The sequence below is a fragment of the Callospermophilus lateralis genome, chromosome 4 (genome assembly GCF_048772815.1).
Source record: "Callospermophilus lateralis isolate mCalLat2 chromosome 4, mCalLat2.hap1, whole genome shotgun sequence".
Classification (NCBI taxonomy): Eukaryota; Metazoa; Chordata; class Mammalia; order Rodentia; family Sciuridae; genus Callospermophilus; species Callospermophilus lateralis.
The window spans coordinates 145996930-146020519 of NC_135308.1; the positions used below are offsets into that span (position 1 = coordinate 145996930).

The 23590-nt window shown below is 36.3% G+C and overlaps 1 protein-coding gene across 2 annotated transcripts; it reads right to left on the minus strand.

Moving 5' to 3' along the window:
• Nucleotides 1-13: 13 nt before the first annotated feature.
• Ikbip (IKBKB interacting protein) lies at nt 14-22944 on the minus strand. 2 transcript variants are annotated; one of them, XM_076854995.2, is made up of 3 exons: nt 22606-22944; nt 14637-14754; nt 14-1665 (listed from the first exon to the last, which is right to left on the minus strand). In XM_076854995.2, exons 1-3 carry the CDS (start codon nt 22770-22772, stop codon nt 907-909), a joined length of 1044 nt encoding a protein of 347 aa, XP_076711110.1. In that variant the 5' UTR covers nt 22773-22944; the 3' UTR covers nt 14-906. The 2 variants fall into 2 exon arrangements, with proteins under 2 accessions (XP_076711110.1, XP_076711109.2); XM_076854994.2 differs by lacking the exon at nt 14-1665 and adding an exon at nt 6855-9104.
• Between the last annotated feature and the right edge of the window lie 646 nt (nt 22945-23590).

Below are 23590 nucleotides of genomic sequence, written 5' to 3' on the forward strand. Positions count from 1 at the left end.
CTGACAAGAACAATTTTAGAGAGAAAATTTATTTAGGGCTCATGGTTTCCAAGATCATAGTCCAAAGAAGGCGAACTCCATTGGTCTGGGCGAGGTGAGGCAAAATAACCTGGTGGAACAGTATGGCATAGGAAAGCTCAGGATGTGACAATCTAGAAGCAAATAAAGACAGCTTTCCTCACCAGGAATAAAATACCACCTGCCCCTGGTGACCCACCTCCTCTAGCCACACCCTATCTTCCTATAGTTGACATCCAGTTAATACCTAGCAGTGAGTTAAAACCATTTCACCTCTGAATGTTCTAGTAATGTCTCACATGATTGAGGGACACCTCATATTTAAACTATAACACACTGTATTTCCTATCAGTCAATGAGATAAGTAGGATTCAGATTCTGCCTTGCCCAGATTTCCCAGTGCTAGACCAGCTGATTCTCCTTTTCCCCACTAGTATAAGGGCATGTGTGTTTAAGAGTATGTAGGCCAGGGTGATGGATAAGGTTGTTGCTATATAAAGGTGCAAGTTTATGTTGCAGCATGTTTGGGAAATTCAAATGTTCATTCCGTTTAAAAAATTAGGCTGGGTGAGGTGCTGCATGCCTGTAATCCCGTTGGTTCTGTAGGCTGAGGCAGGAGAATTTCAAAGTTCAAAGTTCAAAGCCAGCCTCAGTAATTTAAAGAAGTGCTAAGCAATTCAGTGAGACACCGTCTCTAATAAAACACAAAATAGGGCTAGAGATAAGGCTCAGTGGAGGAATGCCCCTGAATTCAATCTTGGGAACCACCCCCCTCAAAAAAAAACTTATTACTAGGAAAAATAGAATAAAATACAAACTGGTTTTCATCCCAACATAACAGAGATCCCATTTTAAAAAAATGATTACCTCAGTCTAAGCTAAACAATGTTAAACATCCATATCAGAAATATGTGTTATTTCATCTTTAATATCCTTAATCTCAGCTTGGACCATAGTTAAGTTAGATATTTTTTCATTTAAAAAAGCAATTTCTTTCTCTCTCTGTAATAAGTCAGTAACCAATCTCCCAATGCGTAGTGTTAAATCATTTACCAATGGCTCCAACCGGGAAAAGTCCTTCTTTAGGTTATATACCTTTGGTTTTAGATCATTTGCGAAAGTCACTGTCTTCATAACTTTAGCTCTGTCACTTTCTAAGCTTAAAAATCTATCTGTGTGCTTGTTGAAATCACTCTTTAGCTCAGTTAACGTCTTCTTAACTGAGTTAATTCTTTGTGAATTTTCAGATGCTGTCTTTCGAAGTGTTGCTGTTCGATCAATACTACTTGAGAGAAGATCACCTATGTTTTTCACTGTATTTTTGTCTACTTTTTCTAATTTAGCTTCCAGTTCTTGCACAGACTCTGTCAAGGACGTTACATCAGTTACTAAACCTGAAATACGTCGTATATCTGTTTTTACAGTTGTAATCTTGAGACCAACATCTTTTGCCATGGAAGTTGTACTTTGGTCTAGTTTTGTAATTTCTTGAGAAAGAGTTGTCAAATTGTTATTCAGTATATCCTGTTTTTCAGTCATCTTGCTGGACCAAGATTTCACTGCATAAATTTCTTCCTCTAGATGCTTTAGATGTACAATTATTTGAAACGACTTCAGTTTTTCCACAAGAGCTTCACATTTCTGACACTATAAGAAAATATAACACCACAATGATTAAATTCATTAAAGCCTCAAAATTTAAAATTCAACTTAATTTTACGTGCTATATTTATAATTTTTCTGCTCTTCGGGAAAGCATTTGGTAAAAGATGGCTTCAAAAGTAAGAGCTTTTAGAACAATTTATTACTAATGAATAAGAAGGAAAACATTCAGGAAATTTCATAAAATGTTACTGGATGTTACTTTTTCTGAGTTACTACTTTCATACCACTGATTCTCTATATAGCAACAAAATACTCTAAATGAGATAGTGAAGTATTTACTATTTCTAGAGAAGGGAAAAAATCTCTTTCAGATGAAATTTGGTATATTTGGAGGGTGAGAAAAGGCAAAAGAGCGTCTCTTTTTATCCAAGTTTTTTTTTGGATGTGTGTCTGTGTGTGTTTTGTTTTTAAAACTTTCTACTTTTTAAATTTTTAACTGACTACATAAAAGGTGTACAATTAATGAGGTACCATATAATGCTTGATACATATATGTATTACATAATTTTTAAATTGGGTTAAAGGAAGTTATTTTACTTTATTTATTTATTGGTACCAGGGATTGAACTCTGGGGCGCTTGACCACTAAGCCACATTCCCAGCCCTATTTAGTATTTTTATTTAGAGACAGGGTCTCATTGAGTTGCTTAAAATGCCTTGCTTTTCCTAAGGCTGGCTTTGAACTCACGATCCTCCTGCCTCAGCCACCCATGCTGCTGGGATTACAGGCATGCACTGTTTTATTTTTGAGATGAGGTTTCATTATGTTGCCAAGGTTGGTCTCAAATTCTTGGGACCAAGGGATCCTACTGCTTTAGTTTCCCAAGTAGCTGGGACTATAGGTGCCTGACACCAGGCTAAGCCCTTTTTTTCTGCTTTACTAAGGTTTAATTGATAAAATTAAAATTGTATATATTTATGGAGTACAATGTGATGTCTTGATATATGTAAACACTGAAATGATTAATCATGTTAATGATCATATTCCTTACTTCACTTTTTCCCTCCACTTGTGGTGAGAACATTTGAGATATACTCTACTAGCCATTTTCAAGTGAATAATACATTATTTATTAAGTATAGTCACCATGCTATACCATGTAGTATTTGTTTTTCTGTGCCTAGTTTATTTTTTTCAACATAATGCCCTCCAGGTTTATTCATGCTGTTGCAAATGACAATGATCTTCTTTTTAAAGTCTGAATAGTATTGCATTGTGTATATATACATTTTGTTTATTGTTCATCCATTGACGGACACTTATTTTGATTCCATAAATTGGCTATTGAAAATGCTGCTGCAAAGAACATGGGAATGCATATATCTCTTCTACTACTGGCTTCATTTTCTTTGGATACATATCTAGAAGTGAATGTTTCCATCACATGGCGGTTTTATTTTTTAACTTTTTGAGGAACTTCCATAATGTTTTTCCTATAGGTGTACTAATTCGAATTCTCACTGAGAGTCTAAAAGTGTTTCTTTTTCTCCACATTTTGCCAACACCTTTTTTTCTTTTTGACAGTAAACATTTTTATAGGTATGAGATGTTATCTCATTGCAGCTTTAAGTTTTCATTTTCCTGGTATTAGTGATGTTGAAAATTTTTTCATCAGACCTGTTGCTCATTTATGTCTTGATAGATCTTTATTTAGGACCATTGCCCATTTTTAAAAAGAGTTGTTTTCTGCTACTGAGTTGCTTGAGTTCCTTATATATTTTGGATATTAATCCCTTATCAGATGTATGGTTTTCAAATATTCTCTTTCATTCTTCAGGTTGTCTCTTCAATCTGTTGATTGGTGTCTTTGCTGGCTGTAGATTTTTGGTTGATATAATCTCTTTGTGTCTAAATGTGTCTCTACAGCACTATTGGGGAAGTTGAATATTTTACTGTACTTTGAATATTTGAAATTTTATTGCACTGTGCTATCAGTTTATAAAATGAAGAGAAAGAGAAAATTAAATTTTGATCATAAGATGGGTAGTTCTCATAAATATACAAAGCTGAAATTAAAGCAAGGATGTGAATTGTCAGGTGAGACTATAATGGCATCAATTAGAAGATTAACTAAGCCTGTAGACTATGTACTGAACTATGAAGTAAAGAACAAATGCAAAATGCTAGAAATAGATAATCAATTTTGATGCCCAAAGACAGATATATACACTGTGATTACTCTGAAAAGGGAACCTCATTTGTCATGTATATCAATTGTTTGACTTTTCATTTAACTGACAGCTTGTTCTATGAAAGCATTATATTTTAAAGTAGGAGACTATTGATAGCAATCTACTAATAGTAAACTAGTTGGATTCAACAATGTTACCGTTATAGGATGTGGTGGTATAATCAAGGACAAACTCTGTTTTGGGGAGTTTGTAGTTTAGTTTGGGAAGCAGAATGTCAATAAATAGATTATTGAAAACTCAAAAGAAAACAAATAATAGAAAAGCAAATATTCAGGCTGAAAAACATTTTTACAAAGTAAGATGCAGTTTAAATATATCAAAAAAAATTTTTTTAAATGTGTATTTCTTCAATGTGTTTTTAAATAGGTTATCTTCCTTAAATTGTATTTGGCTTACTCTGCAAACACTTTTTGAAATTATTTTGGTTAATATAGTTTTATTTAATGGAAATAAAACCACAGTATATATGTTCAGATAGTATTTTGATGGCATCTTTAAAAAGAAGCAGTTATATAGCTGTAAAAGAATTGTAATGAACTGATGAAATGGAGCAGAGAATTAATTCAAGGTAGCAACTTTCTCTCCTTGTCCCGTCAAGTGTGTTTTGGTTCAAAATGTATTTTAGAAATTTTCTCAATAGCTTTATACTACATTAACTATAGGTGGTGAAGGTAGCCTAAAGTGTTAATTTTTGAATTTTTTTAAGTAGAGAAGTTAGTTTGTGAAAATATTATTGTGGGTATATAAGAAGTAGCCACAGGCAGGAAAGAAATCAAGTAGTGATTGCAAAACTGTTTTGCTAAACAGTGTATTTGCTAAAACACAGTCTCCCAAGGGTAAAAGGAGTAGCTGACTTACTTTCATTTGTTTTATTACTAGGTTATCATTTACTAACATATTTACTCTGGTAGAGTAAATGTAGCTTACTAGCATTACTCAAATTAAGATACCTCCTTCTTATGCCTGAAGTCCAAACAATTGTTAGAACTTTTGAAGAGCTTATAGTCTAGTTAATGGCAACATAGTAGAAAACAAACATGTTTGTCTGAATTACTGCTTTTTAATAGTTCTACTGACAGTAGTTTTCTTGTGATTTTTTTTTTTTTCCTTCCCTAGTTGTATCATATGATAGGAGGTCCTCAGCCTCTGGAGTTGGACAGAACTTGCAGTGATAATCTAATCTTGCTGATCCTCAATTTCCTTATTTGTAAATGGGTGTAATAGTTACAAACCTATAGTGAGGAAAAGTGGTAATACATGTAAAGTTCTTAGCATAGCACATCATAGCAGGCACTCAATATAATTCTGATGATGATGATGATGTATATGAATCTCCTAAAAATGTTTGGCACACAAAATGTTAATTTTATCCTTTTCTCTTAGCTGGGAGAGAATTAAATTAATCAATTATATTAATCAATAGTTGATTTAATTAACTATTAATAGCTCATAGCTGAATTGAAACAAATAGACCCTGGGAAAATTTGCAGAGCTTTTGTCACCTGAATAAGATAAGCTTGTAAAGAAATAAGAGTTGTTTTTAGTGTTTATGGTGAATTTATAGTATCATTACTGTATAATGACATAAGATCAAACTTTGATCAAGATTATAGGTTATTCAGAGGACTCCAATTAGGCTGAGATTAAACCAACATTTTTCATTATAAAATATAAAAGTACACCTAGTCAACAGCTTGTCATTAGGCAAAATTTAAGAAAACATTTATAAAAATGTATTTTTAAACTTTATACTCAAAAGATAACAAAAAAATTAGGTATTTTTTTAAAGCTTTGGTTTGTGCTAAAAATTTAAAAAATGGACTCATAATAAGTTAATTGATAATAAAGTTTATTATCCATTACAAATATACAAAAATGTATCTTCGAATATTGGCAATTTTCCTTTAAGGAAGGATTGAATTTAATATTTGGTAAATGGGAGTTTAAGAAATATCAAATATTTGTGTTAACTACATGAACAAAAGAAACAAAGATAAATTAAGTATATCTAAATCCAATAGCAATATTTTAAATAGGAAAATCTTCGGAAAGGAACACACACACTTCAATAGTTTTTTTAATTAAAAAAAAATTTTTTAGTTGTAGATGGACACAATACCTTTATTTTTTTTTTATTTATATGTGGTGCTAAGGATTGAACCTAGGGCCTCACACATGCAAGGCAAGTGCTCTACCACTGAGCCACAACCCCAGCCCCACTTTAGTTTTTTTTTTTTTTTTATATTTATTTTTTAGTTGAAGTTGGACACAATACCTTTATTTGTTTGTATGTGGTACTGAGGATCGAACCCAGGGCCTCATGCTTGCTAGGTGAGCGAGCTGCCACTGAGCCACCACGCCAGCCCCCCGACTTTAGTTTTTTTTTTTAAATTTTTTTTATAGTTGTAGATGGACAGCATGCTTTTATTTGTTTATTTTTATGTGGTGCTGAGGTTTGAACCCAGTGCCTCATACATGCAAGGCAAGCACTCTGCCACTGAGCTACACCCCCAGCCCTTCAGTATTTTTTTATGTAATGCTTGTAGAAGTGGTTTTCATTCCCCTTGTGTTATCATAGAGCATGGTGCCCACCTTAAGTTTCAGTAACTCTTACTATGGTATGTACAAGTACATAGTAAAGCTGAATCAAATCTGGTGATAGGCAAAAATTATTTAAAAATGAAGAGCACAAGAGAAGAGATCATCTGGAAGTAATGGCACACATACAATTAATTAAAAATGAAGAGCACAAGAGAAGAGATCAGCTGGAAGTAATGGCAACTAGGAGGCTGAGGCAGGAGGACCGTGGATTCAAGGCCAGCCTCAGCAACTGAGTGAAACACTGACTCAAAAGAAGGCTGGGGATGAAGCTCAGTGGTAGACTGCCCCTGGGTTCAATACCAAGTGGGGTGGAGGAGGGTGCGGGGGAATCACATCTATCCCTAAAGTGTAGAGGTCAGAAACAATGATGTTCCAGCTAACTTTATAATCTTGTTTATTGGCATTTAAAAAAAAGGCATACAAACACAAATTTGTCAGTGCACACAGATGTTTGTTTATATAACTCAATGTCTGTCTGCCACAGGCCTTCTTAACTCCAATGGAGAACTTGTTAGGTATTTTTCCAAAAACTTGCAAAATTACATAATAAAACTATCACAACTACCTTTAGGAACTGCTTTAAGTTTTTGTTGAAAAAAGTTTGTGTCTAATTCCACTGAAACTGTACTATAAAACTGAGATAGTTACTGGAAAAAGAAATAAGAACAGAACTTCCAATGCAAATATATGATATAATTGGCTACATTAAATAATTTTAGATAAAATAAAGTCAATACGTAAAATAAATTTAGTCCCAAAAGTTTGGGGAACCCTTAATGACATACCTTTAGTCATCATAATTATCACTATTTATCATTATGTTGCCACTTTAAATAAGCCACAGGCTTATTGGGTATTTTTATTGTAACTACACCAATTTATTTGGAGATCAGGTATCTAGCAAACTCCACAGTCTAACACAGTTAGAACATTAAAAAAATCCAGTATACAAAGATATTCTGTAAGTTCATACTTTGAAGCATACACAAGTAATAAGAAAGGCCTTAAGTAAGAATTTACTCAATTTAAAAATTCTTGCAAGTATTTGTAACACAGTTTAGAACCTTAACGAAAAGTAAAGTATTTCCTAGGTTTTATAGTTTTCAGAGAGTGCATATTAATTCACAGAAAAGTCCCAGGCTCATCTTCAGGCACATTATCCTTTACTTTAGATAAAATTCCTCCTTTTCTTTTTTCTTTTTGTAGTGCTGGGGTTTGAACCCAGGGCCTCATGTGAGGCAACCACTCTAGCAACTGAGCTTTATACCCAGCCCCTACAAAATTCCTATGGACTTGACTGGACTCTTAGCCTGCAGTGAATTAACATAGGAAAGTGAAGAACTGACTGAGGCAGACTTGTTACTACCCAACCTGAGCAAGATCAGGTGATAGAAAAGATGTAAGGAAAACACAGGTTTGAAAAATAGCAAATTTGGGTCATTCAGTGAATTGTAAAAATGCTTCAATAGTACCCAGATATAGCAAAATATTTGGATCAAATATAATAGGTGAAGTTCATATTGATATTCATCAACTATTGGAAAACATTTAAAAAACTGAGTATATCACCTTAAAGACAGATAAATATAAACTTTAGAATTAATTATATTTAAAATAGTTAAAGTAAGGTTTAGACCTTAAAAAGGTAAGCTTTGATTATGTGGATAAATCCATTGTGTGGACTTCTCATTTTTCCAATAAAGTGAGGCATAACACTATAACTCAAAAACCATGAAACTAATTGATTCATGCATAGTTGAATGATTCATCAGAATACATGCAGTGATTTTTTTTTAAAAATCATCGATTCCTTTATTTTCTAGCTTATATTCTTCTAAAGTTCCCTTTTCTCTTGTACTGGAATATGTTATAATATCATGAACTTTTCCTTTCAGAACATTCAGTTCATTTTGCATCTTTAAGAGGCTATTATCATACTGAAGTCCTTCAAGGGTTTTCTGCATCTCCATTATTTCAGATACAGCTTTCAACATATCATCTTCCATATTAAACATCTGCATAGTGAGGTCTTCCATTTTCTTTTCTGTTCCTATCAGATCCTGAGAGACTCTGAGAACAGAGAGAACAGCACTTTCAATTGTTGGCAAATGAGTCTTGCATTCTTCAACTTTGGGTTCATAGCTGGAAAGTTTATTAGTCAGATCTTCATCTCTGGCAAGGAGAGCATGCTGTTCCTCTTCTAACTTCTCAACTGTTTTTGTATCAGAGCTAAGCTGCTCTTCTACTCTCAGAAGATCCTCTTCTTCTTGTCTTTTTACTGTTCTAATATTTCGTAGTGTGCTATCTTCCAAATCTTTTAGACGTTCAGTGAGTAATTTTATTTCTTGCTCAGCTGAGTTAATTTGGACAGTAACTTGAGAATGTATATGTTTTGCTTCTGATTTGAAAATGTCTGTATTATCATTCATTTCTGCTAGGCTTCTCTTCCAGAAATCTGTAATATTTTGGAATTTCTCATTAAGCTTTTGCATCTTTTGAGTGAGCATCTCTTCACTGTTTTGAATGTCATGCATGAATCTTTGGAGGCTGGATACTTCCTGTTCAAACTGGGTCATCAAAGACATGGATGATGTAGCTTCCTGCAGGATACTTTCAGTAGACTCAAGCTGCATTTGTAACACAAAACAATTCCCAAGGCTACTTAATACTTTTTTATATTAGAGACATATACTTTTAACAATTAGGAGCATAATAAATACCAAGTTCAAATTCTGACTAAAATATTCATGACTAAAATATTCAACTTTGTCAGAATCAAACAGACAAACATTTATTACTTTCATGGTTGTTTTAACAAATAAATACAGATTAGCCCTTTGCCACAAAAATATAAACCTAAATTTATAATCCTACGTTTTTTTGTTTTTTGGTACTGGGGATTAAACCCAGGGGCACTTACCCACTGAGCCACATCCCCAGGCCTTTTTTGTGTTTTATTTAGAGACAGGGTCTCACTGAGTTGCTTAGGGCCTTGCTAAATTGCTGAGGTTGGCTTTGAACTTGTGATCTTCCTGCCTCAGCCTCCTGAGCTGCCACCATATTTGGTGCTATAATCCTAGATATTTGTGCTTTGCCATGGAAACAATATTCAAGAGAAAGATAATGTAAAAAGAAAGTCTGAAGTGTATCACACTGTCCTCTTTTTCACTCAAACGTAGTTAGTTAAGATGTCATGTTAGTGGTTATTTGACTTTTTAGAAATTGCAATTTAGTGTAAAAATTTTCCCTAAAATCTATGATTCTGGAAGAGTTTCTGCTAGAAAAAAAATTTTCTTAGGCCAACCTTTTATGCATAAGTTACTAGAATCAGATCTCACAAAGCAAATATGAATTTAAAAAAAAGTTTAGTGATAAAGAATCAATCGTAATGCAAAAATAAATAAATAAATAAAGTTTAGTGAGACAAGTCACAAATGATAAAGTGTTGTAAGTATCAGCAACTGATATTAAGCTCCTGCTACACCTCTTCATATATATCTGGACTATGAAGACCAGTCCTGGTCTTAATTAAGTCTATATTCACATAGATAATAACTTCATAGATTATAGAAATGCCTAGAAATGATTATTAATATATCAAATGTTTGTAGAATTGTGTTAAAGACATAACATAGTTCTGCCTTTAAGCAGTTTAGTTTAACTGGGGAAAAATGCATTTATCTGCATTATAACAGGGATTTTCCATCTATGGAAGCACCTAGGTGGAGACTCAACCCAGACTTCAAAGATCAAGAAAAGATATATTATAAAAGAAGTATTATCTAAATATCTGCTTCCAGTCATTTCCTCTCTAAATAATCCAACACACTACTATCACTTAAATTTTTAAAAAACTACTATGCACAGTATGGTACAATAATACCTTTCTTTGTTGATGTTTCCTAATACTTTCTTTCTTTCTTTTTTTTTGGGGGGGGTAGTACTGAGATTGAACCTAGGGTGCTCTACTACTGATTATGCCCTTTTATTTATTTATTTATTTTTTAAGTATTTTTTTTAAAAAAAGAGAGAGAGAGAGAATATTAATATTTATTTTTTAGTTTTCGGCGCACACAACATCTTTGTTTGTATGTGGTGCTGAGGATCGAACCTGGGCCGCACGCATGGCAGGCGAGCGCGATACCGCTTGAGCCACATCCCCAGCCCATGCCCTTTTATTTTGAGACAGGGCCTTGCTAAGTTTAAGTTGCCCAGGCTGGCCTTGAATTTGCAAAACTCCTGCCTCGGCATTCCGAGTTGCTGGGATAAGAGGCTTCAGCCACCACACCTGGAGTCCTAAGCTTCTAAAGAAACGTCCATAGCCATAAGCCTGAGAGTGGGAATTATTGTAGTATCTATTAATGTACTTTCCAAAGTATAGTTCAAAATTTTTGAATGTTCACTCTGTGCCAGAGCTAGTGCTAGACATTTTATAAAATATAAACACAGCATACTTCCTGATTTTAAATTTGATAGGGGGAAAGTATTATGATCTTCTGTATTATATATTCTATAGTCTCAATAAGATCTATCCAGTGTCTTCTATGAGCTGGTTTCATTTCTAGGTGCTAAAAAAATAGCAATAAAAGATGCAGTGTTTGCTCTACAAGGAGTAAGGGAGACAAAGAAATTAACAACAAATCAGAATGGACTATGATTAGTGTCATTGTCACCAAATAGGGGTATGAGGAGGTCCTTCCAAGGGTGCAGTGAGACCTCAACTTGGCCCAGGTGGGCTCTTGACTTACTCCACTGAAAAGAATTGATGATGCATTTATAAAAGACAGTAAAGCAAAGATAGATACATCCCAAAGGCAGGGTGTGGATGCCCCTTGTCTTCATGGCTTTTTTCTTCTGGGGCATTATATGCTCATCTTTCTCATGAGGCAAGAAGAAGAGTAATACACCCAGAGTTGAGCTATATGTAGTACTTTCTTGACTATTTGTAGTACTTTCTTGCAGATTCCCAGGTACGCTTTTATGAAAATCAAATCCCATGTCAATCATTTGATATTTGGCATTCAGAATGTTTTTTCCAATTTAAGCAGTCTAGTCATAAATCATTTGGGGTACATTGTATAGGTCCTTGAATCTAGTGATATTTAAAATTTAAATTGATTATGCTTTTGTTCTAATTGATCTGGTGCAATCATATGCTGGAAGTTTTGTTCATCTCACTAAACACAAGTATAGCTGGTCATGCTCCTAGATTTGGGTCTCTAATCTTGTAAAGGTTTCTTTTTTTTCTTGATTTGGGTCTCTAATCTAGTAAAGGTTTCTTTTTTTCTTTGCCTGAGAGCTCACCTATCTCACTGTGACAGAAGTAACCCAAGGAGCAAAAGATTGTAGAGGAGAAATAAGTCAGAAGTACAATAAAGAAAGGTTTAAAAGTGACTCTGAAGTCTGACTCATTAGCAGACTGATAAATTAGATAAAGAAGATCTGAAAGCTTCTAAAGACCTTTCAGGAAGAGATACATGTCTTGTGTTTTTTTGTAGTCCCCATTTCTCAGAGAACAAAAAACACATTTGTTGATGCCTAGGAAGAAGGGCAGACATAAAAACCTTCTGGGCTCATCCCATTCAAGACCTATAGTAGTTCCAAGTGACAGGTGGGAACAATGTGCAACAATAATACTAACTAATAAGATAAGACCACTCTGAAATGTTTTTTTAAAAACTATTTTAATGCACACATGTAGCCATAATACAAACTCCTTTAAAAACCAATTCTGAGATATACTTGTATGTTGGTAATTAGCAGTATTTTGAAGAACTGAGCATCTTAATCTAAGATGATTTCCTGTGTAAGCTGTTCATCAGAACATCACTGTAATCTTGAGGCAATATAGCCCAAGTAAACAATCTATTTTTCAGTATAATAATCTCAAGCTTTAATTTGCAAATTATTAAATGATGATATACTACAATGGTATAGTTTGGCTCATGTGTTAAAGGCTTGCAGCAATGTTCAGAGGTGGGACTTTTGGAAAGTGATTGGATCATGAGGGCTCTGATATTATATCAGAGGATTAATCACTGATGAATTAATAACTTAACAGGCTATTGGGAGGTGGTGGAAACTGCAGGAGGTGGAACCAGTTAGAGGGAGTGGGTCTTTGCGGGCAGCAAGTCCTGGGTGACTATATATTGTTCTTAGCCCCTTCCTCACTCTTCCTCTTTCTCCTTCCCAGATGCTCGGATGTGAGCAGCTTTGCTCCTTCCACACCTTCCACCACAATGAACTACAACATTACCACTGGCTCAGAAACAATGGAGTCAGTCCACCATGGACTGAAACCTTCAAAGTCATGAGTCAAAATAAATCTTTCTTCTTGTAAGTTGATTTACTCAGGTATTTTGTCACAGCGATTGAAAACTAATACATCACAGTAACTAGCATTTATGGCTGCCAATATATTCTAATAGTTTTTCACTTTTTTGAAAACAGCCAATACCTTACCATTATTATTAGCTGAAAGTTTTTAAACAGTTTGCATATATATCTTATCCTGTTATTTCTCACTTAATGAATGTTGAATAGAGGCCAAGGGAAGTTCAAGTAATTTGTTCCAAGTAACCGAATCGTGATGAGAGCCCACCTCTAGTTATTCTTCCCTCCTATTGCATTATGCTGACTTTTAGGGCCAGCTTTGGGAAAAGGCAGCTATTATTAAACTACTCCTAGAAAAGAACTATAAAAAGACTGAATACTTCCTGATTTTAAATTTGATAGGGGGAAAGTATTATGATCTTCTGTATTATATATTCTATAGTCTCAACAAGATCTATCCAGTGTCTTCTATGGATTCAATGATGATATTTTAAAAATGTTTCAAAAATTTTTTATGTCACCAAAATATTTTATTTAAAAAGGAAATCTGGCTTTGTTCAAAATTTATTTTTAATAGCTTTTAGTTAAATATATGAATTCTAGTACCTGAAATTTTTCTTTCAGTATTCCAGAGTGCTTATAACCAGATTCCAATTTGAGCCCTATGTCAAAATACCAAGTCCTTTTCAGTTTCTTCCCAGAAGCCCATTATGCTCACCTTTTCCATGGAATCCTCTGGCATGCATAAATCACTCAATTTTCATTCATGACTTTTTTCTTCTGGGGCATTATATGCTCATCTTTCTCATGAGGCAATAGGGAATTAGACCCTCCATCATGTCTGTCTATATTAACATCTTTACCACCCTGGTGCCAACCACATGCTGATTAACATGAGTAAAGGCTTAGTGATGGATAGATGAACAAACGTGTTTCTCAGTCATAGCTTGGTCACTGCTAGCCAGATACAGCCCACATGAGCACAGTGGATCCTCTTCTGAGAGATGTGGGAGTGACAAGATGGTTTCATATTTCTAAGAATCACAGTAAATAATGCATCTGCTGGAAATCATTTGCAATTTGAAGAAACATGTCATATACATGGTGTTATTTTTATTTAATTTTTTTTTAGTTATAGACGGATACAATCCCCTTATTTTATTTATTTATCTTTTTGTGGTGCTCAGGATTGAACCCAGGGCCCCACACATGCCAGGCAAGCACTCTACCACTGAGCTACAGCCCCAACCCCTACAAGGTGTTATTTTAATTTTCATTAGAACTCTGGCTATAGAATCAAAACTTATGTTTAGGCTAGTTATTTTTTTTCTGACAGACCTGTTATTTTTATATGCATATACCTACATTCTTAAAATGTGGAAAGAAAATGATAGATTATCTATAAGTGCTATTCATATTCTAATTTTATATGTAAAGCTCAACCATGTTTTCATTGCTCGGGTAACCTGACACTTAAAAAAATTAATATATCAATATGAACCTATCAGTCTTCTACTTATTTTTAAGTTTTAAATTTTTTAAATTTTTTTTTTTTTTTTGCAGTGGTGATGATCGAACCCAGGGCTTTGCAAATGCATACTGGTCTTTTTCAACAGTAGACATTGTTATATACAAAAATCCATGTCCTTTTAAGGTGCAGTATAAATCCAAATTGGATCAGAGGAAGAATGTCAAGAGGTCGGAAGATCAGTGAGTTGAAATGGTAACAGTTTAATAGGCAGGAAGATAGAAGTTCTGAGCTGGCATAAAGGAAGGCTAGAGGAGAAGTAAAATGGAAAAGTCTCCCCAAATAAATTAATAATTACCTTTTCTGAAATTAAACTGATTTCACTTTGAAGTCCTTGGAACTCCTTGCTTTCCATTTTCAGTAACTGGTATTTGTTTTCTACCTCTGCAAATTTTTCTGACTGTTGAAATACAAACCTGGGAAAGATTAAAAGAAAAAAGTCATTATGGCCCTATTCATATTCATTTAAATTTGAATTTCAAAGAAGTATTATATCCACTTCTGGTAAGAACATAAATTCTGGTAGCAAGCTGTAATTTTTGTCAGTTTATTTCATTTATAACATGCAGATAAATACTATGTGATAGGTACTGCTTTAACCCTTGACAAGAGTAAACTCTGTCCTTGTTTACATTTCACAGCACAGTAAGACAGTGTGATATCTGTAATAGATGTACGTACAAACAGGAAACATTTTGGAGAAAGTCATGGTAAACTATTTAGAACAAGCTCTTTGATCTAAACTATTTTCCTCAAAGCCATATTAGGACACTTACCTAGAAAGTGTTTTTACAGGAGAAACAAAAAATGTAGGAAAAACAAAGATTATCTATAAAAAGTACTTAAAAGTTAAAATGTAGAAGAATAGACTCATGAAAAGCAAAAATCATGATTTGGAAGAGAGAGAGGTGATTGTGATTAGAAGGTGCAAAATTCCAGCTGGGGATGTGGCTCAAGCGGTAGCGCGCTCGCCTGGCATGCGTGCGGCCCGGGTTCGATTCTCAGCACCACATACAAAGATGTTGTGTCCGCTGAAAACTGAAACAATAAATAAAAAATTCTCTCTCTCTCTCAAAGAAGATGCAAAATAATAGAAGAGGCATGAAAACAAAAGGGAGCCACTGTCAAGGTGGAATACATATGTAATGCAGGTATATAAACCCTACAATTGATTATACTCTACAATACAACTCATGTAGAGCAGTTCAGATGTCATTCTAAAATAGAACTGAAGTGGGCCTAGTGGCACATACCTGTAATGTTTTTATTTGAAAAAATAAAAATGACTGGGAATGTAGCTCAGAGGTAAAGCTCCTCTGGGTTTAATCCACAGTAACAACATAAAAGATGAAAATAATAGGACTTAGAGGTGTAGTTCAGTGGTAGATAGTTTGCCCTGAGTTTGATCATAAGATTAAAACAATAATGAGCCTGGCACAGTGGTGTATGCCTGAAATCACAGTGACTCAGGAGGCTGAGGCAAGGATTGTAAGTTCAATGCTAGCCTCAGCAACTTAGTGAGGCCCTGACTCAAAAAGTAAGAAGGGGCTGGGGATGTGGCTCAAGCGGTAGCACGCTCGCTCGCCTGGCATGCGTGCGTCCCGGGTTCGATCCTCAACACCACATACAAAGATGTTGTGTCCGCCGAAAACTAAAAAATAAAAATGTTAAAATTTCTCTCTCTCCTCTCTCTCTCTCTCTCTCTCTCTCTCTTAAAAAAAAAAAAAAAAAGTAAGAAGGGCTGGGGATGTGACTCAGTGGTAAAGCACCCCTGGGTTAAATCCCCAATACCCAAACCAAACCAAAATACAGACAATAAAAAAGTTAGAATATATTCTTCATCAAACAAAGGTAGAAGAATAAAAAAGGTATCCCAATCTTTAGGGTTTAAGCAGCCTAAGTTCAATCTCTGGTACCAAGAGAGGGAGGAAAAAAAAAGCAATGGAGCAGACCCAAGTGAAGCACCTAAGTAACAGTACCTAGAAGAGTGGTTCAAAAGCTCCCCTGTATCTTGGAATCACCTGGCAGCTTTAACAAATCTTATACCTGGGCCTCACCTGCAGAGATTCTGATTTAATTGGTCTAGTATATGATGTAAACATTGAAAATTTAAACAGCTTCAGAGGTGATCTGAATGCACAGCATGAGGACTACTAATTGACCATGTTTTGTAAATTCATTTCCATTGAAATGAACTTAAAAACACTTAAAGATTTCAAAGACTTCAAAGAGAGGTAAAAGACTTTTTTTTTTTTTTAAGTGTAGCTGACTTTTGTGTATTTTTACAAAGGCAATGGTGTTTTGAACTCATAAATGATATCTTTAGACTTCTCAGTTTCTAAAACTAAAATGGATTCTTCTTCTTGTTTTTTTTTTTTTTCTTTTTAAACCAACAGAATGTTGGATGAAATTTTTCTTTTCTTGGAGTACCAGGGATTGAACTCAGGGGCACTCAGCCACTGGGCCATATCCCCAGCCCTATTTTGTATTTTATTTAGAGACAGAGTCTCAGAGTTGCTTAGTGCCTCACTTTTGCTGAGGCTAGCTTTGAACTCGAAATCCTCCTCCCTCAGTCTTGAGAGCACCTAGGATTACAGCATGCACTACCATGCCCCATTGACATTTCTTTTGATGGTACAGATTAATGTCTGTCGAGATATTTAGTATAATTTCAGGTTATATAATTAGCATAGATTCTCCTGTGTGTCAACATGAATTTTAAACAAAACTTCTGGCTATGAGAAAGCCTTCATTTCCTAATTTCTTTTCTTTTTTCTTTTTTGGTACTGGGTATTGAATCCAGGGGTACCCTATGAATAAGCTACATCCTCAAGCCTTTTTATTTTTTTTAAACAGTCCACTAAGTTGCCAAGGTTGGGCTTGAATTTGTGATTTTCCTGGCTGAGCTTCCCAAGCAGCTGGGATTATAGGTATGCAACACCAGGCCTGGGTAGGTTCATACTTTTCAAAGATGGATGGGTAGACAAATTAAAAAAAAAAAAAAAAAATATATATATATATATATATATATATATATATATATATATACATACACTATATATATATAGTATAGATGGACACAATGCCTTTATTTTATTTATTTATTTTCATGTGGTACTGAGGATTGAACTTCAGTACCACATGAAAATAAACATGTGCCTCACATGTGCTAGGCAAGCACTCCACCACTGAGCTGTAACTCCAGCCCCAGACGAAATTTTTTATCCACTTCTCATTCTTGAATTTTAAGATACCCACCCAACCCTCAGTATAGGTTTGATTGAGGTCAGCCTAAAGTAAAAGCTAATTTTAGGGGCTAGTTTTATCATCCATACTCCATAGTATTACTTCATGGATTGATTGTATAGATCAGTGAGTTTATTCAGAGTAAAATCATTATAAAAAAGACTGAATCAAAGTTGACTCACTATAAAAATGCATTACAGGATTTTCAATTTTATTAAATATCTTTTTAAAGAGAGAGTGAGAGAGGGAGAGAGAGAGAGAATTTTTTTTTAATATTTATTTTTTAGTTATCGGCGGACACAACATCTTTGTTTGTATGTGGTGCTGAGGATCGAACCCGGGCCGCACGCATGCCAGGCGAGCGCGCTACTGCTTGAGCCACATCCCCAGCCCCTTATTAAATATTTTAATGTTGTCTGTCTCTGGACTTTTTAAATTCAAGCATTAAGTAAAAACTTGAAGAAAACTGTCACATCAGTAGAGATATCATTTCTGATGTTAACTTGTAAGGTTTTTCTCCTCTTATGTTTCACCTTTCACAAAAGTAAAAAAGTACAAGATTCAACCTTGCTACATATGAATGTGCATATAAAAACATGCACAAAGTTGACTTATTGATACTAATGAAAAAATGAAAAGTGGTCTGCATGGTGTTGATAAGGCATAATACATTATAATACATTTTATTTCCATTTAAATGTGCCACACTATTCTAAATGCTTGATCAACATTAATTCACTTAAAATTAAGGAAGAGAATGACTGATTTTCTAGTCAAGAAAGTACCCTAAGAGAAGGATGCTTCAGTTTTGAAAAACCAAGTTTTTTCAATCTGGCATCCAGATTTGAGCCCAAGGTGCTTCATTTTCTTTTCATGAGTCAGAGGCATATTCTAACAGAACCGTTTCTAATCTTTTAGGTGAGTGTGAAAGACCAACAATTAGGGTCTGCTAAGTGGTAGAGCTTCTAGTGAAAGGAAGAAATTGACTAATTCTGGATTTGGGGGATCTCTATTTTTAGAGTCTGGTCTTATTTTGTATTAGTATCAAAGGAAGGGTACATATACTGGTTAAGCATGTAGCTGGACCATCTTGGCTCTACCATTTATTAGCTGTAGTAACCACCTTGGACAAATTAAACAACTTTTGCTCATTTCTTCATCTATAAAGCAAGGGTAATACCTCAAAGGGTTGTTACAGGGATTAAACAGGTTCATATTTATAAAAGTTCATAGAATAATACCTAGAGTTTAACACATCAGCTATTCTATTTAAGTACATTGGCCCTTTCTTTTTGACTATTTTGTACAACTGTTTTTCCATCCTGCCTATGTGCCTATGGTTTATAAAGGAGCAGATTACCTTCTGTTTACCTGTACTTGTCAGCTAGTCCTATCCCTATCTCCTTTGAACATTAAGCATAATTGGGGTTGGAGTTATGGTAAATGAAGTATAGAACAGATGGATTAGACCACTTACAGGTTACTAAAGGAGCAGCATTCTCTTATCCTACTTTGGGATCTCGCTATCGGAGAGGTAAGGCCCTGAAAATGTTAAATGTAGGACAAAGGTTAATTGGCTAAATTTAGTGTAGGCCTTCCAAAAGGAATCTTCTTCATTCTATCATAAACCATTGCAATCTACAGAGACCTCATACAGATTTAGGGCTCTATAGCCCTAATGGTCTACTGAATCTGTATGGCTCCTTCAGAATTGTAAAAGGTGGAGACAGTTGATTGAAGACATAAATACAGGATTTCCTTTGGCTTTTATTTCAACTTAATAATGACAGAGGCAAATGACTAAAGGAAGGTATTATAAACCTTCTGCAAAAAATTTCTAGTGTCACTAGCAGGGTTGGTACATACTTAACCCTATATTTCATACCATCTACAGCTTCATTTTTAGTACAGAACCCAATATTTAGAAAAACACTGAACATGTTTCATGTTTAAAGTACAATCCTGTTTTAAAGATAAAACTCTAATAACAATAATAGCAAAAGATCTAGAAAAAGTTAGCCAAGATTATATAGACAAAGTTATACTGGACGATAAAGGAAGAAAATCCTAAATATTGTTTAGAGAGCTTTTGAATTCTTCTACACAATTATAATGTCATGAAAATCTTTTATAAAAGCAACTTATAATTTGTTGAAATTTCCAGAAGAAAATTAAAATCTTCACAATGGAATTAAAAAAAATTATTTTTTGTACTGGTGATTAAAACTTTACCACTGCACTGTGTCCACAGCCCTTTTTCTTTCTTTTTTAAAAATTGGAAGCCAGGAATGATGGAGCAGGCCTGTGGCTCAGAAGGCTGAGGAAGGAGGATCATGAGTTCAAAGCCAAACTCAGCAAAGGCGAGGTGCAAAGCCACTCAGTGAGACCTTGTGTCTAAATAAAATACAAAATAGGGCTGGGGATGTGCCTCAGTGGTCAAGTGTCCCTGAGTTTAAACCCGGTACCAAAAAAAAAAAAAAAAAAAAAAATTGAGACAGTGTCTTGCTAAGTTGCTGAGGCTGCCCTCAAACTTGTGATCCTCCTGCCTTATCTTTGTAAATTGCTAGGATTATAGCTCCAGGTGACTGAATTTCTAGGTAACTAAATATCCTTGTGTAAAAGGTTTTGTCTTGTTTAGTAACTTCCTTTTTAATTTTCTGAAAGCAGAATCTCTTCAATTATTTTATCTGAAAATGTTCTTTTAGAAATGAGATATGCAAACTGATACTGAATTCATGTCTTGGGTCACTCCAGTATTTATTATCAAGTTGATGTATGATGATGTATCAGGATTTTATTTAGCAGAGAGAAGATAGGAAAACAACACACTTTTAAGTTTGTTATGTGTTATTTCTGTTTATTTTTCAAACAAGGACCCAAAAACTAAGATCTGAAGATACTCATATATTGTGATGCCTTGAAATCCTCCTGGGGCACAAGGGTTCAGACTTTCTCAGTGAGACAAAGTGTGAGAGGATGCATAAGCAGTGTTTATAGGTACACATATTCACTGTTATATTTTAACAACTGAATAGTGTCAGTAAAGTTACCATTTAATAAGGATTTGGTGGATTGAGTTTTTGAAGCTAAAGTATGTGTTCTAATGGTAAAGATTTCAACTACTTTGTTATAATTCTGTGCTTTGAAAGTATTTAAGAAATGGCAAATGTTTGCTCTTTTATTTGGAGAATGCTTGCAAATGTCTTACCAGGATAAAATTTCAACCCCAAATTTACCATGAATATTTTGCTATAAATAGCAAACTAAATGTATATACTCAATTCTTGTGGCAAAAGATTTCTCAGGAGCAACTTAGAGTCAACTATTTTAGTACAGTTGTAGATTCTGTCCATTTAAAAGAAACTTTTTTTTTTCTTTTAATGGTGCTAGGCATGGAACTCAGAGCCTCAAACATGATGACAAGTGCTCTATTACTGAGATACACCTCTAATCCTAAAAATAAATGATTCAGTACTAAAAAAAATATTTTTCAAAGTCATAGATCAGATGAAATCTTTCAAATGAATGTAACATGTTTTTGTCTTTCTAGAATAAAAACAAAAATCCCTCATAGCAAATTCCTTAGATGAAGCATCACTTTTTCAAGTTTTCAAGTTTAGTTTTCTATTAAGTTTTCCCCCAGGACATAATCAAATTATTGAATGGCAGCCAGGCATGGTGGCGCAGGCCTGTAATCCCAGTGACTTGGGAGGCCGAGGCAGGAGGACTGCAGGTTTGAAGCTAGCCTCAGCAACTTAGGGAGGCCCTAAACAATTTAGAGAGACCGTGTCTCAAAATAAAACATGATGAATGGAGAGGCTGAGGATATAACTCAGTTGGTAGAGTGCTTGCCTTGTATGCACAAGGCCCTGGGTTCAATCCCCAGCACCCGTTCCCCCTCCACACACACAAAAAAACAAAACAAAAAAACATGATGGGGGTGGGGGAGGAATAGAAGTTCCCTGGATTAGACAAACAGGGACAAAGGGAATGGAGGGGATATGGGATATAGAAGCAACTTATAATTTGTTGACAGTAGACTTAATCGGACATAACTTTCCTATGTTCATATATGAATACACAACCAGTGTGTCCACATCATTTACAACTACCAGAATGTAGTTGTAAAATTAAAAAGAATAAAAAAGTAAAACATAAAAAAACAGTTGGGGATGTAACTCAGTAGTTAAGCACCCTGGGTTCAAACCCCAGTACCAAAAAAAAAAAAAAAAAAAAAAAGCCTAGATTAAAGGTCTGGGGTTTCTTCTAGACTTCTATCACTTTGGAAGGTTGTGAAAAATGGAGGAAAATTCTATTAAAGTGTCAGTGTTGTTATAAAATGAAACAGATTATCTTGGGAAAATAAAACAACTAGTTTAAAGGTTATTTCTAATATTTATTTTCCCCAATGACACCAGTATATCATTATTTGTTTGGCTTAAAAACTACAAATGTTTACACCTAAGTAAACACAAGTACTACACAGAAATTTTGCAGCTTCACAGTTATGGTCAAATCTGTAACTTAGGTTTTATATTCAAACGTATGTACACTGATGGAAATGAGAAACCCTCCAAATTTTGCCATTAGCATTAATGTCTGTTGAACTTTCTTTAAAGTTGCAAACGTTTCCATCAGGTATTTTAGGGACAGCTGGGGTGGGGTAAATCTGTCGCGGATAACGGTTTATAAAAACGTGAAAGCTTCTGACGTGTAGCAGAAGCCTGGCCGAACCTGCAACGCTTAACAAATGGCTGACTGGTTCCCAAACTTTAGGCTCAATTCCAATTGAGCGAAGAGGGGCACGTTTCTAGCTCGGAAGAAAAATGAGTTACAAGGAATGAGCGAAAGAAAGAACAAAGTTGGGCCGTATCCTTCCTCTGCGATGGAGGCAGAGAACAGAAGCCGCAGGCCGGGGGATGCAAGTTAGCGGGATGTGAAGCCAGGCGAGGCAGGACGGGACCGTGACCTGGAAGAGCCGGGCGACGCTGGTTGGGCGGCAGCCGCCCGCGACCACTTACCAGGCCAGGCCTAGGCACGTCCCCAGCGACAGCAGGCTCAGGCCGGTCCTCGGGTCCGCCCAGCCGCCCCCTTGGGCCTCGGGGCTCTTCCTGCCCTCACCCCGTTTCACGGGCTCTGCAGGGGCTCCCTTAGGCCCCGGCTTCTTCCTACTCTTCACCTCGGACATGTCTGGACGCCCTGAGGACCGCAACGGCGGGGCGGCTGTTCACCCACGCGAGCGGGACGTGGCCGGCTTCCACTTCTTGGGAAGCCTCGCCCCCTTACAGACCGGGCAACGCCCAGAAGCCAGCTCCATCCCTCTCCCGGCCATCCTCGCTCCTTCGACGCGCCTCCCAGCCTCCGGGTTCCTCCAGCTGAGGAGCGCTGCGGCCACACCTCCCGCTTCCTCTGCGTAATTGCCGCAAGCGCGAGGAAATCGAAGCTCGCGGGCGCGCGCAGGCTGCCGGGACTCCTGGGCGCGGGGCGGGGCCGCACGCGCCACGTTGAGCCCTCTTTTCCGAAGAACGCGGCGCGCCCTGGTAGCGTAACCACGCCCCCACCGAGGGATGGGAGGGCGCGTCCCTGTGCGCTCGCGGAAACGCGCCGGGACGGGGGCGCGCGCGGCGGCAGCCCCGCGGGCAATTGGGTGTGTGCATTTGCACGCGCGGGCACACTATTTGGACTGGTCGGGCCGGGCGGGGTTTGACTGCTCAGCGGTCCTGAGGTGGAGAGGAGGCGGTAACTAGTGGACCCTAATGCTTTAGCCCTGGGCAGAAGGGATAAGGGAACCAGAGCGAGGGGCAGGGCTGCAGGCGACCTGCAAGGATTTGAAGTAGCCGCGGCGAACCGCGCCAGGGTCCCGAAAGGTGCGACTCCAGCCGGAGGAAGAGCGACAGCTCTAGTGGCCCTCCTCCCTTTGTGTCTCCGGGCAGGGTCCGCCCGCGGGCGGGGCTTGCTGGGGTCGGGCCACGGGGTGACACCCCCGCCGAGGGCCCTCGGATCTTC